Source organism: Triplophysa rosa, linkage group LG6 (assembly GCF_024868665.1).
Source record: "Triplophysa rosa linkage group LG6, Trosa_1v2, whole genome shotgun sequence".
NCBI lineage: Eukaryota > Metazoa > Chordata > Actinopteri > Cypriniformes > Nemacheilidae > Triplophysa > Triplophysa rosa.
Genome location: NC_079895.1, coordinates 20,363,846 through 20,382,334, shown reverse-complemented (window position 1 = coordinate 20,382,334; position 18,489 = coordinate 20,363,846). Strand labels below are relative to the sequence as shown.

At 38.9% G+C, this 18,489-nt stretch overlaps 1 protein-coding gene across 6 annotated transcripts in view; it reads left to right on the top strand.

Annotated features, from left to right (window-relative positions):
- vwa8 (von Willebrand factor A domain containing 8) overlaps positions 1-18,489 on the top strand; it is a 191,239-nt gene that overhangs the window by 78,981 nt on the left and 93,769 nt on the right. For all 6 annotated transcript variants that reach the window (XR_008963194.1, XM_057336970.1, XM_057336969.1 and 3 more), the window contains 4 exons: positions 4,235-4,389; positions 4,500-4,692; positions 4,792-4,873; positions 5,138-5,342. Coding sequence is in view for 5 of the 6 variants with exons in the window: in XM_057336970.1 (XP_057192953.1) it covers positions 4,235-4,389; positions 4,500-4,692; positions 4,792-4,873; positions 5,138-5,342 (635 nt within the window). In the remaining variant the exon portion in view is untranslated. The remainder of the gene's footprint in view (positions 1-4,234; positions 4,390-4,499; positions 4,693-4,791; positions 4,874-5,137; positions 5,343-18,489) is intronic.

The following is an 18,489-nucleotide window of genomic DNA, read 5'->3' as shown; positions in this document are numbered from 1 at the left end:
TCACCAGACGCGCCGTGGCACGTTTCAACCTAAATTTAGGCACCTAGTCTATTTTTGACGGACGCCGCGTCCAAACCGCACGGCATACAAAAGAAAAGTCACAAAATCATGTCAAATTTCAATATAAACACCCTGTACAAAAAGGAGAAGGCCTGGAGTTTGATTGCTGGAGTGGAAAGTGAGTAGGCCTACTATAACATCCCGTTACCAGTGAGTTTTTGTGCATCTTGAAAACCCATTAAAATGCTCAGTGACCTTGCATTACACAGGACCTGTGGTATATTATCTGCTATAGTAAGATATAACTACATATTTTATGCATTTATTATGCATATGTGAATGGCTGGCAGTGACATGAGCTCTTTTCCAAGGAATTGATAGCTAAGAATCACACCAAAGTTCCCAAACATTTATCATTTTTCCCCAAAACACCTTTTCACCAACACAACAAGTACTTGTCTTTCAGACCATAATCACTTATCAGCGATATAAAATAAATAAAAAACTTGCTAACAAATGCTGATGTACAATTGCTTTCACTCTGCAATAAGCTTTGTAGTTATGCTTTTTGATCACACCATCATATCCTGCCAAGGCACACTGCCTTCAGGAGAGTTAAAGAAGGTGCAGAAGACCTCCCTTACATTACAGGCCTCTGTTGATGCCCTGTTTACTCCCATGTGTCTCACTGGTGCCATGTGTCTCCCCAGCTGCTCTGCCTCGCCTTGCAACCTCTGGTTTTCGTTAGGGGCAAGCAGGGAATTGTGAAAGTTTATTTTTTTCTTATTTAAAGTGCCTTTTATTTGTTAATTTGTGCCAATTGGTACTTTTGATGATTGTTTTTTGTTTCAAGTTGAATGGTTATTTCATATATTTGTTTGGAAACCAAATATGAACCTTTGCTGTTTTTGAAAGCTGAATGGTGATTTTATGTTTATTATTAAAAATAAAGACAAAAATGAAGATGTTTGTCCAACAATTTTGTATTTCTTCAGTTTATGGTCAGCGTTTTTTTTATCAATGACATTATGCTTTTACCTCAATCCAACTGCCAGTCTCTGCTTGGGTTCTATAGCAGCTCTGTAATTTGTCGACTGTGTGGTCAGTTCAGGGCCAATGAGGGACAGAAGTTCATCCATTTGCTCTGCGTTCATTCTTAAATACTGATGATGGCGTTGGCTGTCCTTAGTTCAGCTACAAGATGATAAAAATGTCCTTGTTCGTTCCTTCGCTGGTTGAGAGGATGCACCCAATACCTTCTCCTTCTGCCCCTTTGTAGTCTTTCCTGTAGGAGAACAAACGCTCTCCTCCTGCTCATAGGCACTGTATGTGATATGTAGATAAAGATAATTGAGGATGTATTTTAAATGACTAAAACAACTACAAAAATATTATTCTTGTTCATAACTGGACTTAACGTGTATTTTAAGTAGGACATAGTAATAAACACAACAATAAACACAATTAAACTGGAAGAAATAGTAACCATTTAGCTAACATACCCATGGAGGAATGGCAAAAATCAGGACGAAAATAGAACATCAACGAAACCAAATTTGCAACCAAAGAACATCTGACAGGCAAATCACGTGGTCTCACGAATCCTACCGCTGCACTTCTTATCCGCTTCTGGTGTGAGTTGGCACCGCGTGGAGGACGTAACAAAACCTTGCCGGAGCCGTAACGTACCGCACACGCGTGCAGTGGAAATCCAGGGTGAGGATGGAGTGCGAGAGCCGCGGAGGAAGCCGTCCTTTTTTAAACCCCGGAAAACACTGGGCCCTAAAGCAGGATTTATACATTCGCCTAGATCCGCTATGCGAGCCTCCGCTGACTGCACGCGTACCTCCGCAAACGGACGAGGCGTTTATAGTTGATGCGCATGCCGATGTGCTTATTCTTTGAACACGCATTGTCCCGCCTCCAAAGTCTCAGAAGTCAACTCAACGAGCGAGCAAGTGTAACGCCATATTGCGAGAGCATAGAGAGAATCGTCAAAGCCTCTGCTCGCGGACTGAGTTTTTGCTCGCGGAAGCAGAAATGCGCCCACGCGAGGATTCTTTTCCGCTTGCGGATACTGTTCTGCTCGCTCGCGGAGTTTAAATGCGCCCTCGCGGAGCAGCTTTCCGCGCGTGGTTATCATTATGCGGGTTTGCATCGCGCGCGTGTGCGCGGATTCCATGCGCGTGAGTTTTGGGTCCATGTAAACTCCATAGTACCCAATCAAACCTGAGTTTGTGGCCAGCTTTCCGAGGAGCTCGTTATAAAAGGTTATCGTGTCATACCCCATTCTTGTACCACAATGGACGACACAAGGCTGATCGTTTAGGTTGAGAAGCACAAAATGCTTTATTATCCTTGCAGTAAATATTACAAGGACATACAGGTGCTGGTCATATAATTAGAATATCATCAAAAAGTTTATTTATTTCACTAATTCCATTCAAAAAGTGAAACTTGTATATTATATTCATTCATTACACACAGACTGATATATTTCAAATGTGTATTTCTTTCAATTTGATGATTATAACTGACAACTAATGAAAATCCCAAATTCAGTATCTCAGAAAATTAGAATATTACTTAAGACCAATACAAAGAAAGGATTTTTAGAAATCTTGGCCAACTGAAAAGTATGAACATGAAAAGTATGAGCATGTACAGCACTCAATACTTAGTTGGGGCTCCTTTTGCCTGAATTACTGCAGCAATGCGGCGTGGCATGGAGTCGATCAGTCTGTGGCACTGCTCAGGTGTTATGAGAGGCCAGGTTGCTCTGATAGTGGCCTTCAGCTCTTCTGCATTGTTGGGTCTGGCATATCGCATCTTCCTCTTCACAATACCCCATAGATTTTCTATGGGGTTAAGGTCAGGCGAGTTTGCTGGCCAAGTAAGAACAGGGATACCATGGTCCTTAACCAGGTACTGGTAGCTTTGGCACTGTGTGCAGGTGCCAAGTCCTGTTGGAAAATGAAATCTGCATCTCCATAAAGTTGGTCAGAAATAAACATTTGAAATATATCATTCTGTGTGTAATGAATGAATATAATATACAAGTTTCACTTTTTGAATGGAATTAGTGAAATAAATCAATTTCTCTGGATTTGCACATTCTTGGGAACATTTGGGATAATGTAAGTACACAACTGCATGAAATGTGCAAGTGATTTTTGGATATTTCATAACAAAATTCTTCCATATTGTGGCTTTAATGGGATGTATGTCAGTGTCAGAGAGATTCGCGAGAATCATACGTATAGGCCTGGTTTCACAGACAAGGTTTAAGGCTAGTCCCAGACTAAAATGAATGTTTGACCTGTCTTAACTGAATATAACTTGCCCAGAAATATCTTAAAATATATTAGTGCCATTGTTTTGTCTCAAGATGCACACCATTAATGTATTATTCTAAGGCATTATAAAAGTGACATAAATATCTTAACTCAACTAAGCGATAGTCCTGGCTTAAGCTAAACCGTGTCTGTGAAACCGGGCCATAAAGTTTCAGACATGCTTTAGATTTTGCTCTCAAAATGAGCATGTTGATGTCAAACATGATGAGGCTTATTTAGGGCCTCAATCAATTTGAGCTTTGCAGGGTGTCTCTAGACGTTCTGAATAAAGACTAGTTAAACAGGACTAAAAAGATCATCAATGGTAGAGATGTTTGACCCAATTATAGGTTTGCCAATGAATTATAGTCAAACAGAAATTTCAAATCTGAGGGATCTCTGGATATGAGATATATAAAAGCAACCTGTGTTATCTGAGAGGTTCCTGGAAGAGCAATGATGTATGTTTGTACTCTTTAGATTCACACACCTAAAATCTGAGAGATACTACTGATTATTTCAATTGTCTACAGTTTTGTCTACATATTAGCTTTTGTTTATACTGCACTTGAATAACCTCAATTTTTGTTTAGTAATTTTGCCGGATTGCTGTTTTGTTTTTATTTCATTGAAATGTACTGTTATGTTTAGCTAATAATCCCAAAAACCAATTGTTTTCTAGTTTCTAGAACCATATTCTTAAAAGGTTCATAAAAGGTTGTATGTTGGACTTGGGTTGTAAAGTTTTATAAAGAACCTTTATACTTTAAACCTTTAAAATAAGTTTTTTTTGGGCAACCAAAGCTATGGCATCGTTGTGATGAACCCTTTCTGGCACCCTTTAATTTTAAGAGTAGAGTTTTTGAGTGATGCTGACTCTTACCAATCCTGTTCTTCAGGGATGGAAACCACAACTCCTCAGGAGGTATCAAGTGATCAGCTGCCCAACGAGAACCTTAGCTCTGCCCTGGGGCAGAAAATCATCTCTCCCAACCGCATCTTCTGTGACACAAACACCTATGCTAATGTGATTGTGGGCTTTCCAGATCTCATGGTATGTCACAATTTTGATGTCATTCTTAGAAAACACCAAAGTATGACTGAAAACATCTGTGGAAAATATGGTTTCGTTATGTATTATTGTTCTATATTGTGCTCCTTCAGTCCCCAAATGAGGTCTACACTTTTAAGAGACCATCACCCATAACTGAGGGACGAGGACCTGATATGTTTTTTGGGTCAAGTAAGCGAACAGGACCTGCAAAGAGGCTCAACTGTGTATGTCTATTAGATGCCAATCAGGTGGTCCGAGCACTGCCTCCAACACAAGTTCCACTGGCTGAAATCTACCATAAAGGTATATGAAGTAAAGCATTCATATACACATATCATATACAAAAGTATGTGGAATGTGTATAAAGGGTCTTTCTTAGTAATTGTGTCGATTCATTAACAGATGTCACACCACCCATGACTGCTGCTTACCTTGAAGTGACAGACCTGAACTCCAAGAAACTCAAATACATTCCAGTACCAAGGTACAAACTCTTTCATAAAGCTGTAGCTCCCTCTACTGTTAAATAGAGATCACATTATTTCCAGCCTATTTTGGCCACAAACCACCTATTTATAAGGAATTAATTTCCAGTTATTAACCTATTACTTGCCTCTGATTTGAGTTAATGTTAAAAATTACCTTTTTGAACAGGACTGTTGATCCAGGACCAACAAAATGTTAAGCCAGGAACGTCTGGCAAAACACAATGACCTTGTTCTCATATTGTCTGATACTCTCTTTTTAGGAGCAGTTCAATGTCTCCTTACACTGTGTGGATCTCAAAGGTTTCAGACACAGATGTAGTGATGGCTCCTTTGGGCTCTGGTGGTGTAGTCACTGTTGACACGGGAGGCTATGTTAGGTTGTGGGAAACAGGGCTTGACAACCTGCAGCGCTCTCTGCTGGAGTGGAGAAACATGATCGGATCTGAGGATGGCAGGCCTGTTCAGGTAGGACCTTTTGGTAGAACATTGCGGTCACATTTTATTCCAAAATCAAATGAAAGCATTATAATTGTTTTCCTTTTAGTGCTTTCTTTACTGATGTTATTGTATGCTGATTTAAATGTTAAAAGTCATCAAAAGTGACAATTCCTGTGTTCTGATGACCAATGGCAGAAGGTGGAACATTTTTGGTCCAGATTTATATTAGGTGTGTGCTTAAAAAAAAAAAACATAAAAAAGCACTGAATACATTGTACATATTGTGCACGTAAGTGTTTAGGGATACGGTTGAGAGTGTAGTCACGTGTAGATACTTTAAATATAAGTGGAATGTACTGTAACAACACATATGTACACAAAAGATATACTGTATACATTTGTACGTAGTGCATAGTTACACTAATTATAAAGTGGGGCCCATTTTTTAACAATACTTATTTTTGCTATTATATTTGATGCTCATGGTGCAGAAATCACACACTACCTTTAATTTAATGTCTGTTGAAATTAAATAATCTGTTTTTTTCTGAAATTTAAATCAACTGTACCACATAAATTGGACGATGTGCCAAATATGTTGCAATTCCAATTCTTACCATGTGGTGGCAGGCCTACATCAGAAATGATGTAGTGGGGTATTTATTGGTTAGTTTTCAATCTTTCTTGGTTTGTTAGAAACAGGTTTTATCTATATAAGTGATCTGCATTACATGTTGTGTTTATTGAAAAGGACTACATAAACAAACTTCAAAAAGTTTGAACAAAATGTGAATTTTACTGCAATTCATAAATAGCTTATAGGTTACTGTGCTCACTGTGACTCACTGATAATCTTTGATACAGGTACACAAAGAAGCCATCTAATATTTATTCACCTCACTGGTATTCATTTGGCACACAATATAAGCTTATAACATCAGCCCTCATATTTTAACCTCAAATATTTGCCTAAATGGCTGCAATCTTGATTTTTGAATGGTATTTGCACATTTGTTCAGTAAGTTTTTGTCGCCCTTTGGAGAAAAGCACAAAAAACATAGACTAGGCATAGACATAGGCTTAGACTGATGCAATCTTCTAACATTGTGATATCAAGGTTTATCATTGAGCTCAAGACTGTGTTATCATTCTGTTGGTCTGGTAAACCTTAACAGCCACAGACTGCCTACCCCACCCTTGAGCCTTTTCACCACATTTACACAACATACACAATTTTGCACTACCCGCACAACTAGGTTCAGGTTTAGGATTAGAAACACAGATCATCCACAATTAGAGAAGGACTGATGTAAACCAGTAAATGCATATCTACATGCAGCCGATGTTTTGGAAAAAAAGCCATTTTTTATAAAGCCTTGAAAAGTGGTTTGTGCTGAACACGTCTTCGACTCATGTGTAAGTCTAGCTCGAAACTTTCCGAATGATGCCATTCTCCTGTCTCTTCTCAAGATCTACTGTACCTGTCCTTTAAAAACTACTGTTCGAATGTTCTGAAGGTTTGGAAGACTTTCAACACAAAATTGTTCTTTCATGTAGTTGGCCTCATCTTCAAACTTGAGATCTGCTCTGTTAAAACAGCTGCAGGGGAGTGCAGGGGAGATTCCTCTTCCAGGATCTCTGCCACCTTCTGTTCATTCTTGCATTATCATTATCTCATACTGCTTATATTTTATAGTCTGTGACACTACTTTAATTTCTCTGTGTGCCATGGTCTCGGTCAGAGGCCTATTGCGCAGCATTCTTGTCCCCAGGGCTAGTGTTGCCGTTTCCCCTCTTTATGCATTAATGAGCTCATACTGTAAATTACCCACAATCATCAAGTGATCAATTGTGAATCAGTCTCCCCTTCTAATTTGTTGTCTTATGTCCAAAGTTATAACCTTTGAAATAATGCTGGAATAATTGGTGTATCCTGAAAAACAATGCATCTATCACATTTTTCTGAGCTTTAAGGGCGAAGTTCACTGTAGAATAAAATTTTAATGATTATTTACTTACTTAAGTCATCCAAGATGTCCATGTCTTTATTCTTCTGTAGAAACTAGGGGTGTAACGTTTCTCGGTAAAACATTTAACAGCACGGTTCTCCACCAACGGTTTGGCATGCGATCCAACGCGCTTGGACTGCGGCGGCTCATCTTAAATCTGACGACGCATTTATAATATGGTTCGTTAGAAATTATAATGCGTAAAACAGACTGACAAAGTTCAGCTAATGTATGTTTGTCGATGGATACACATTTAATACCTACAACAAATCAAATAACGTAGACAAATTTCAATAGGATTGACGTATGCTGTAATATGACCAGTCATTTATGCTTTCATCACCCGGGTGTTGTGAGCGCGCGAGTGCAGGTGAGACCTGAACAGCACATGTTGCTAATTAAACTACACTCATTCAAGCCTTGCCAATTTAAACATTTAAGTGCAAGGTGATGCACAAGAAAACTCGCTTGTGCGCTGTGAGAAGATCCGAAGCGTAAGGAAAGTCTCAGACATGGCGCAAATATTGAGTTGTCTTTGAAGCGCTTAAACGTACAAATTCACAAACGAAGTAGGTCAACATGCCCCTCTTGTCGAGTATCTTAACAAACATAGTAGGTTATGTCTTAAGTGAATGGTCGAAACAGATGAAAAACAACGCATGTGTACAGTATCAGTGTACTGGATCTGTTGCATTCCTCTTAAAGCGACAGCAGCATATTCCTGCTGTCTGTTAAAAGTCAAGGAAACCACTCACTGCTTGTGACTCAATAGCTTCTGTAACTTCAATTATGATTCATCTTTATTTAATTTGTACATATGCAATGTTATGTTTTATTTGATTACTTTAATCCATTTCTACCTTAAAAGGTATATATACAGTATCTTATTTTATTTTCTGATTTGCTCTGTTGTTTTATTGGTGCTGTTACTTGTAGCTTGATTATTTGTTCTTATTTTTATTTGTCAGTTGTCCCTTTTCCCTGAACATAGCACAAACCAAACCGAACCGAAACCGTGACCCTAAAACCGTGACACAAACCGAACCGTGAGTAATTTGTACTGTTACACCCCTAGTAGAAACTAATCCAAGGTTTTTTCTTAGAAAACGACTAATCGTTTCGCTAGAAAACACCCTAATTCATTGGCTGGTGTCGCGTTTAGTCATTTAAAGCTGCGAAGAAACTGAAATGTGGACCTTAAATCAGGTTGCCCCATGAAATCCATTATATGGAGGAAGATCTGGAAATGTTTTCCTCAACAACCTTGGATTAGTTTCTGCAGAAGAAATAAAGATATGAAGATATGACAGCTCCCCCATGTGGTTGATAAGTGCAATTGACTTTTACCAGTAAATAATGTCGCTGTATAAGCTTCTCCGTGGGCAGCGCAATACACGTGAATATGTTTACTAAGCTGATGAAACTGGCCAAAGCAAACATGTCATTTGGAAACCATTTCGCACTCTTCCGCAGACAGGGGATGGGCGGGGCTGTTTGTACCGACCCGAAAACAGAACTTACAGAGTGTGGTTATAGCCGCTATGAGGCTGCTCAGGTAGCAGCAGGAGTAGAATTCGTCCAGTTAAGAGTTGTTCTACCACTGAAATATTTTTAGAGACATTATTTTAAGGTAAAAAAACCTACAAAGTGTTGCTTTAAGTCGAAAGCACTGTCTAAATATTTTTATTATCAGTTTGACGTCATCGGTACCGATTATGTATAGAAAGTAAACTAACTGCCCTGGAAAGTATTCTGGAAATATTTTTCTCATTTGTTTCTTTATTGGAAAAATCCTCAGGTATATTATTCTTTTTGACAGACACTTGATATGACTGTATAAAGGTGAATCTGTGGTCCACCAAATTACATGTAGAACCACTCTGCAAATAAATTGAACCTCTGACATGCAGTTCATACACTATGTGATGAAAAACATCTTTCAAGCTATATCAGTGAGTCTATTATGACTGTCAGTCATCTTGTCCCGATATCTGAGAACAGCACATCACTACTGTCTGTATTTAAACACCCTGAATTACAGTGTCTGTTCTTTCAAACATTATGTCAGAGAATTGGAATTTTGTTATTGCTCGCTAATATGCATGGCTGTAGGGAAGAATTTTTTTAAATTATGAATAATTTTAAATGGCTTTATTTTTATTTTTACATACAATTGTTTTGCATACATAATGTCATGACTGATTCTGATTGGTCAATCATTGCACACGGTCCGTTTTTGATATTCTTTTGATTTTGCATCATAGCTGTGTTAGCTTTACTCTTAAAGTTTCTTCATTTAACAATTTTCCTTCAAACAATCCTGTCCATTCATTTCATAAGAAGCTGTAAAGTATAATCTTATGAAATGAATGGGAATAAATTAGTAAATAGTTATTGTTGCACTTATGCATACATGGAACCATTGTCATAGCCAGGGTTTGAAAATTAGTGAGGTCTGTGGTGGGGTGTCAATAATTATACAGTACCTAATATTACCAGTAAATGCTATAAATCATCAACTTTAATAAATATAATGAATAATAAAGTTAACAAATGATAAATATTTAGTGCCTAGCATAGTAACTCTAGATACCTATAACATTAGTCTACAGTACGTGCATAAACTAAGGAATCAGCAACTTTTGACCATACAACCTATATTGTGCTTTGGTAGTCATCGTTTACAAGCATAACACTCAATTCATGACAAGGCACGACCTTGCTACATAAGCTATCGAGACCCGGCAACATTACGTACATTTTCTCTTATGGTTATAAATTGTGAACCAGTAACGTTAGTGTGCCAGTAAACAACCTGAGCACAGCCAAATAACTAATAAGCTCAAAAGTACAGTAAGAAAAATTTTACATATGAGACTTTCAAATCCAGTAGCAGGAAGGCTAGGTCTCCATCCGTTTTGCAACCCGTTGCCTCTAGTAGCTCGCGCCACCGAGTGTAAGTCCATCAGATATTGATTTGTGTTCGGGCTCGTGTCTGATCCCTCTCTCTCTTTTCCTCTTTGTTTTTTTTTGCTGGCTCTGCCATGGTGATGGTTTGGAGACTTGTGTTGAACTAGATTGTTCTTATTTTAAGCGGTTCGTTAAATTCACCCAGGCTACGAGTAAAACGTGATGTATGCTGTAAACCAGGTGATGGGCATGGCTTGTGAACCTACCCACACGCCGAAGTTACAAGTGTGATTTCAGCCGATAGAGGGCTGCTTAGGTAGTAGCTGCAATAAAATTCGTCCAGTTAAGAGTTGTCCTACCACTAAAATAATTTTACAGAGATTATTTTAAGGTCGAAAAACTCTCTAGTGTTGCTTTTAATGACTAAATTTGACAATGGCATGCTGTGAGATCATGCATGGAAAAGCATGCCCAAAATCAAAACGATAATGTTCCCATACGCAACTCCCCACTATATTAACTTCCTAAAGTGTGTCATTACGTGAAAAAGGGTATGCAAGTTTGTCATTTCAGGTATGCAGTGCGGAGATTGCATACCCACGCACGTCGCACGCACGCACTCACTCGCTCACAATTCTTTCAATCGGATGACGCCACCAGCCTTATGCATCAAGAGAAATGAATCCATCTTTTACACCATGGACAATAAAAAGGTTTGTAAACTGTATGTGTAACGCAGACACTCAGAAGATTTTTAAACTGCTGATTATTCATTCAGAGCTTCACATTTTATCTTTTTATATGAAAAATTTCGGTGACCTCATAGCTGGCTACGGCCATGCGTGGAACGTCCATTGACTGACATTGAAATGTTCTTGTTCCCGCTAATAAGGTTGTGTCAATTAGGATGGTCAGGTCATGGCATGCTGTGGGGCTCAGTGCACAGTCATGTTAGGAATTTCAAACCCTGACGTCAGCTCAGCTCACTGATCTGTCCTGCTCCATACATGTACGCCAATGCAGTATGTTTATGAAGTGATCAGTGTAGCAGATGTGTCTGAAAGCTGTAGTGATGCAGAATAAAGACATGAAGTCTGTCTGACAGGAAATGAGTGGACACTATGACTCACAAATGAAAATACACTTATGATGAGAAAAGATACCCACTCCAGCTAAAACATTGGTGATCTCATGCTGACTGAAACCAGAGACAAAAATGAAAGAAAAAAAACGGGGCTGTCAAAATGAGCCTTAATACATGAGATTGTTTAACCTCACAACCAGCGCCCGTATTTTTGAGCATTGTATTGATTGCAAAAACAAGATCAGAACACGATTGTTGAGTGTTTCAGCTTTTAATTGATGCATAGTTTTTAGTTAAAAGTTGATGTCTATAAATTGTGCTCTGTTTTCTGCTTCAAAGGTTATCCACACAAATTAAGAAATTAAGAAAGTAATTGCATCCATTAACAAATTGACTACAGAAATGTAAATTATGATAATTAAAAGGCACTAACTGTCCCAATTTATTTATGAAATTAACCTATTTAAAATAGTGTATTTAAAGTAACATAATTATGACATCATATTAATAAGCTTATTAACATTTATACCGAGGGGCTGTTGAATGCTTCAATCTGATTGGTTGACAAACGTTCTATGGGTATGCTTTAACTTTCAGTAAATGCGCACCTATGAAGGTGTTCCAGGTCTGCTGACCCCATTACAGTACCATATCACTTCGCCAAGTTAACAACAGAAAGGTTATAGTGTAGCCTACAGGCCATCACCTACACACAGCACCCTGCTCTTGATCTGACGTTTATAATGTCAAACTTTACTGTTAATGTAAACGTGTGCAGTTTCGTTTCAATAAACAAAGCATTTCAAAAACAAGAAATACATATACTGAAATCAAATAAATAAAATAACCAAATAGAAAAACAGAATTATTAATAAACACTGATAGCCTACTGGTTCGTTTTCCTCTTCATGCAGCTTATAACTGATAACAAATATATTTAGATAGACCTACTCTTTCAAAAGTTTGCGTGATTTTTTTTACTGCTGAAGATAGAAACAATACGAGGAATAAATAATTATTATCATATTATATATATAGCTTTTCTGTCACATTACTGCAAACACGCAGGTATGCGCGCGGTCTCTCACTCACACACACACACACACACCCACCCACCACGTGGCTCAAGCTTCCGAGTCCGTTTGCTCATTAACTTTCAAATAATTGAACGGCCTGTCGTCAATTATTCCTTACATGACTACCTGTTTAGTCTTTTTATTTATTTATTTATATAGCACAATACAACAACGGTCGTTGAACCATTGTGCTTTCCAAAAGTTTTTCAAATATAAACAGTAAAAACACAATATAATGACATACAACAAGAAATAAAACGTATACAAATACAGCACACTCCGGATGACTCACATGCTATAGGCTTTTTCTAAAAAGTGAGTTTTAAGTTTTATTTTAAACAGAGATTCTGCAGTAATCAACCTAATGGATAAAGGGAGGCCATTCCAGAGTTTGGGGCCGACTATAGCAAAAGCCCGGTCACCCTTTCTTTTTAGCCTTGATCTGGGAACCTTTAACAGTCTCTGATTTGATGACATCTAGCTGCTATGTTAACAGTCACAAGTTCAGATAGGTAAAAAGGAGCCAGACCATTTAAGGCCTTAAAAACAAGAAATAAAATCTTAAACTCTATTCTAAGATGAACTGGCATCCAATTCAGAGAGTGTTGGACGGGTGTAATGTGCTCAAATTTACGTGTTCCAGTGAGGAATCTAGCAACCGCATTTTGGACTAATTGCAAACTATTTATATAGGAGTGACCAATACCTACATAGATTGAATTACAATAGTCCAGACGAGAAAATATAAATGCATGAATTACTCTCTCAAGTTCAGAAAGGGTTAAGAAACTTTTAAATTTAGCCAGAAGTCTTAAATGAAAGAAACACGATTTAACAACTGCATTTACCTGCTTATCAAGTAGCAGGTCCAAGTCAAAGATAAAACCCAGGTTTCTAACAGATGGTTTAACATAAATAGCTAAACTGCCCAGCACTTGATTTACGTAGGTTGCCAGATGAGGCTAACAGTCCAAACACTATTGCCTCAGTCTTACTCTCATTAAGGTGCAGAAATTTTTGGACATCCAAGCTTTAATATCTGACAAACAAGCAGTTAAAACAGAGAGCCCTGCATTGTCATTTTGCTTTATGGGCACATATATTTCTGTGTCGTCTGCATAGAAGTGAAAAAGTACTCCATGTTTTCTCAAAATTGAGCCCAAAGGGAGCAAGTATAAGGAAAATAAAATGGGGGTAAGAATAGATCCTTGGGGAACCCCATAAATCAGACGAGCTTTTGAAGATGAAGATCCATTTATATTAACAGAGAAGGTTCTGTTGTTCAAATAAGATTTGAACCAATTCAGTGCAAGACCCTTTATACCCGCACAGCATTCAAGACGAGAAATAAGAGTGTCGTGATCGATTGTATCAAACGTGTTACAAAGTATTACAGAGTTCCCAGAATCAACTGATAATAAAATGTCATTAGACACTCTTACAAGAGCAGATTCTGTACTGTGACATTTCCTAAAACCTGACTGAAAAGCTTCAAAAATATCGTTTGACTCTAAAAAATTCAGTAATTGAACAGAGACAACCTTCTCAAGGATTTTAGAAATAAAAGGTAGATTAGAAATTGGCCATGGGGGGGGCGCACGTGACCTCGATGGAGATGGCTGTGTAGGGTGAGAGCTCGCCACAACTTCGCACACAAATTATCCCTAAACTTCTACAAACCCGGTCTCTCAACTCGGATACAATTATGTCTAAGCCCCTTCCAGTTAAGGAATGCGACATTTTTACAAAAGCTCGTATGAACACGCGTAGCGCGAAATCAGTGACAGGTGAGAGTGCTGAAGGCGAAGCTAACAGTATGGCAGATATAGCCGATGTGCTGACTGAGCTAAAAGCACTTCGCTCAGAGTTCGGTTCAAAATTGGACGGTATAAACAATCGCCTGGGCACAATGGCAAATTCCATATCTGCTTTGGAGAGCAGTTTGTCCAATATTAAGCAAGACGTGTCAGCTAATGAAAAGCGCGTCGTAGAAGCAGAGGCCCGAATTGCCGCGGCAGAGGACAAGATTGACCGAGCAGAAACCGCACTAGTCTCTGCGGCAAAACGGATTGCACAACTTGAATTTAAGACCGACGATCTGGAAAACCGTGGCAGGAGGAAGAACATTCGGGTGTTCGGGCTCAAAGAAGGAGCAGAGGACCGACGACCCTTACTGGACTTTATGCACGACATGCTTCCCCAGTGACTGGAGCTCGGACCGGAGAAATTCTTTACTTTGGAGAGAGTTCACCGTACGCTGGGACCTGCAAATCCTAACCAGAATAGAGCGGTACTTATCCGCTTTCTTAAGTTTCAAGACAGGGAATTTGTTTTGCGATCAGCGAGGCAGCGTGAGATCTTCCACGACGGATCTAAGCTGTTTTTCGCACAGGATCTTTCAACAGAAACGATCCGGCTGAGACGAGAGTTTAACGATGTCAAGAAGCTGTTCGTTGGCAAGGGAAATTTCCGCGGGTTCCATCACCATCCTTGCAAGCTAAGGGTCCTTCACAACGGGAAGATTAAGCTGCTCTCCTCACCTCGCGAGGCCGAGGAATTTTACCGTGACACCGGCGCCGGATAAATTAATAATGCTCAGGTCTGATCTGTCCTGCTATCTGATTTTATTAGAAGGGGATACTATGACTGTTATATACTAAAGCTTACTCTCCCAAATTTTACTTCAATATACTCCCAACTGGCCCGTTTAAGTTTAACGATCATTGTGGACAATAATGCCAGCAGGAATGGAACTTCATTTTGTTTTTCCTTCTTTCAAAGTCCAGTTGCTCTTAATTAAGGTCTTCTTGAAGTCTCGGTTTAAATTTAAAAGTATATGGGAGTCAAGTCAACATGTTCTCCTTTTTCTTTTTCTTTTTTATGCTGAAGTATATAACAATAATGTAAATCTATCTGAACTTGAAGTGCGTTGTTGGGGGTATTTACTATCTCAGTACTTGCTAAGGTTAAGGGTTAACGTACACATGTTGTTGTTACAAGGGGTGTCTGGTCGTTTGGGGACTAGGCTAGTGTTCTTATGGGGAAGGGGGATGGGGGGGGTGGAAACTGTTTCCTGTTGTTTATGTTTCCCTTTTTTTTTTTCTTTTTTTTTTTCCTTATATGGTCTTATGTTACAAACAGTTTACTGTTAAATGGTCAGTACACTTAACGTAATTTCATTCAATGTCAGAGGCTTAGGACACCCTATTAAGCGCAAAAGAATTCTTACTTTTCTGAAAAAAGAAAAAGCTGATGTAGCTTTACTCCAGGAAACCCATCTGTCCAGTGAGGAGCACAAAAAACTCAAAAGGGACTGGGTAGGGCAGGTCTATTTCTCAAGCTTTCCAAGCAATAAGAGAGGCACGGCAATACTTATCCACAAAAACCTCGCCTTCAATTTTAAAGAGCAATACAATGACAGTGAGGGTCGTCGGTAAATACTAATCTGCGGATCGCTTTACGGTCAAGATCTCACATTACTTAACGTCTATGCGCCAAATGAAGACTGCCCCAAATTTATGACTAAGATTATCACGCTATTTAGCCAGTGTAATGCAGATCTGGGCATAATTGCTGGGGACTTTAACTGTTGCATGGATAGCAGCCTTGACAAATCTTCGATGTTTGTCTCCAACCCTAATGCATCAAAGGCCCTAAAGACAGCCTCTAAAGATGCAGGCTTTGTCGATGTATGGAGGGAATTCAATCCCTCAGTAAAAGACTATACCTTTTACTCTGCAGGACACAAAAGCTACTCTCGGTTAGACTACTTTTTCCTGCCTCAGACATATCTCTCCTCTGTTGTATCCGGTCACATAGGTACAATTCTTATATCAGATCATGCTCCTATTTACCTTCGGTTATCCCTGCAGCAACAAACACACTCAACCAGACATTGGAAGTTTAACTCTTTGCTTCTTGCAGATACTGATGCCTGTGAAAATATTAGGCTGTGGCTAAATCAATATAAGGAGGATAATGGTGCTTCCCCTGTTGATCCCGCTGTGATATGGGATGCTGCTAAAGCTGTAATTAGAGGGCATCTGATTTCATACACATCTAGAAGGAAAAAATCTATAAATCAATGGACCGAGCAATTAAAAAAAGAGCACTTTCACTTAGAGCAAATTCACAAGCAATCGCCTACTGAGGCAAACTTAAAGAAGTTGAATATCATCAGAAATAATCTTAACTTACTTCAGACAGAGCACACTAAAAAACTTTTATTTTTCACAAGGCAACATTATCACGAATATGGTAATAAACCAAGTAAACTTCTAGCCTATCAACTCAAAAGGAAGCAGGCCGAACGTAATATAAAATGCATACGCGATACGGCAGGGCAACTTAAATATGACACTCAGTCAATCAAGTCCTCTTTCCACGATTTTTATACACAGCTATACACGTCAGAAAACCCCTCTGAAACAGATATTAATTCATTCTTGAAAACATGTCTCTGCCCTTGCTGTCGGAGGAAAACAGAGAGCAGCTGAACACTTGCTTTACTTCAGAGGAGGTACTCCAAGCAATTCAGTCACTCCCCTCTGGAAAATCGCCAGGCCTAGATGGGTATCCCGTTGAATTTTATAAGACCTTCTGGCCCCAACTTGAGCCTTTGTTTATGCCTATGATTGCAGACTTTGTGCAAAATGGAACTCTTCCGGAAACAATGAGGACAGTCGTAATAACGCTAATACACAAAAAGGATAAGGATGCTGCTGAATGTGGTTCCTACCGTCCAATCTCTCTGCTCCCTGTTGATTTTAAGATAATATCTAAACTAATCACTCGTAGGTTAGAGGACTTGATGCCTAAACTGATCAACCCCGATCAATCTGGTTTTATAAGAGCACGAAATGGTACTGATAATGTTCGAAGGCTATTAAATATAATTGACCACTCGACTCTGCACAACCAACCAGCATTGATAATATCCTTGGACGCTGAAAAAGCGTTTGACAGAGTCGAGTGGTCTTATCTGTTCTCAGTATTAAAAAAATTTAACTTCGGCGATAGATGCATCGGTTGGATAAGATCTATGTACAGTGGTCCTCAGGTGCAGGTATGTGTAAATGGCAACCTTTCTGAGAAGTTTGACCTACATATGGGTTGTCGTCAGGGCTGCCCCCTGTCCCCATTCTTGTTTAATTTAGCCATTGAACCGCTAGCGGCAGCTATACGAACCAATAAGGAGATCTCAGGAGTAGACACTGGTAAGATAAACAACAAAATCTCTTTGTATGCAGACGATATAATTTTGTATATATCAAAACCAGAAAACACAGTTCCAGTAGTGCTGGATTTAATGACTAAATTTGGGCAAATATCAGGCTATAAAATTAATTTAACAAAATCCAAAGCTTTTTTTCTGAATATGTCAATTACTAGTAAACTAATAAAAATTTCACCCTTTATGTGGGCTCAGGATGGACTCAAATATCTCGGAGTGAATGTATCTCCTAAGCTCAAAGACTTATTTTCCTTAAACTATCCCCCACTTCTTAAAAAGATCAAGCAAGACTTGGAACACTGGAACTTGCTTCCTATATCTCTCCTCGGAAGGATCAACGTGATAAAAATGAACATCCTCCCACGTTTTAATTTTCTATTTCAATCGCTACCTTGCTACCTGAATAAAGATTTTTTCAAATCCATAAATAAATTAGTAAGCTCATTCATTTGGAAAAACTCTACACCGCGAATATCCTTTAAAACCCTGAGTAGAACAAAAGAGAGTGGTGGACTGAGCCTCCCTGACCTCCAGCTGTACTATTGGGCCGCACAAACAAAAGGGATGATTAATTGGCTACATGAACGCGTAACTGCTCACTGGACAGAAGTTGAAAAAGACCTCTGCTTCCCTATACCTTTGAGCTCCTTACCATTTATTAATAATATAAACACATTACATTCAGTGACGAGAACTTATGTAGTTCACAATGTACTCAAGGACTGGCAAGATGCGAAAATGTTCTGCGGATGTTTTGCTAAAATCTCTGGGTTAGCCCCTCTGTCCCTCAATCCGGACTTGCCGCCCAGTCTTGGAAAATCCTTGTTTATAAACTGGAAAGACTATGTGGTATACCAGCTCC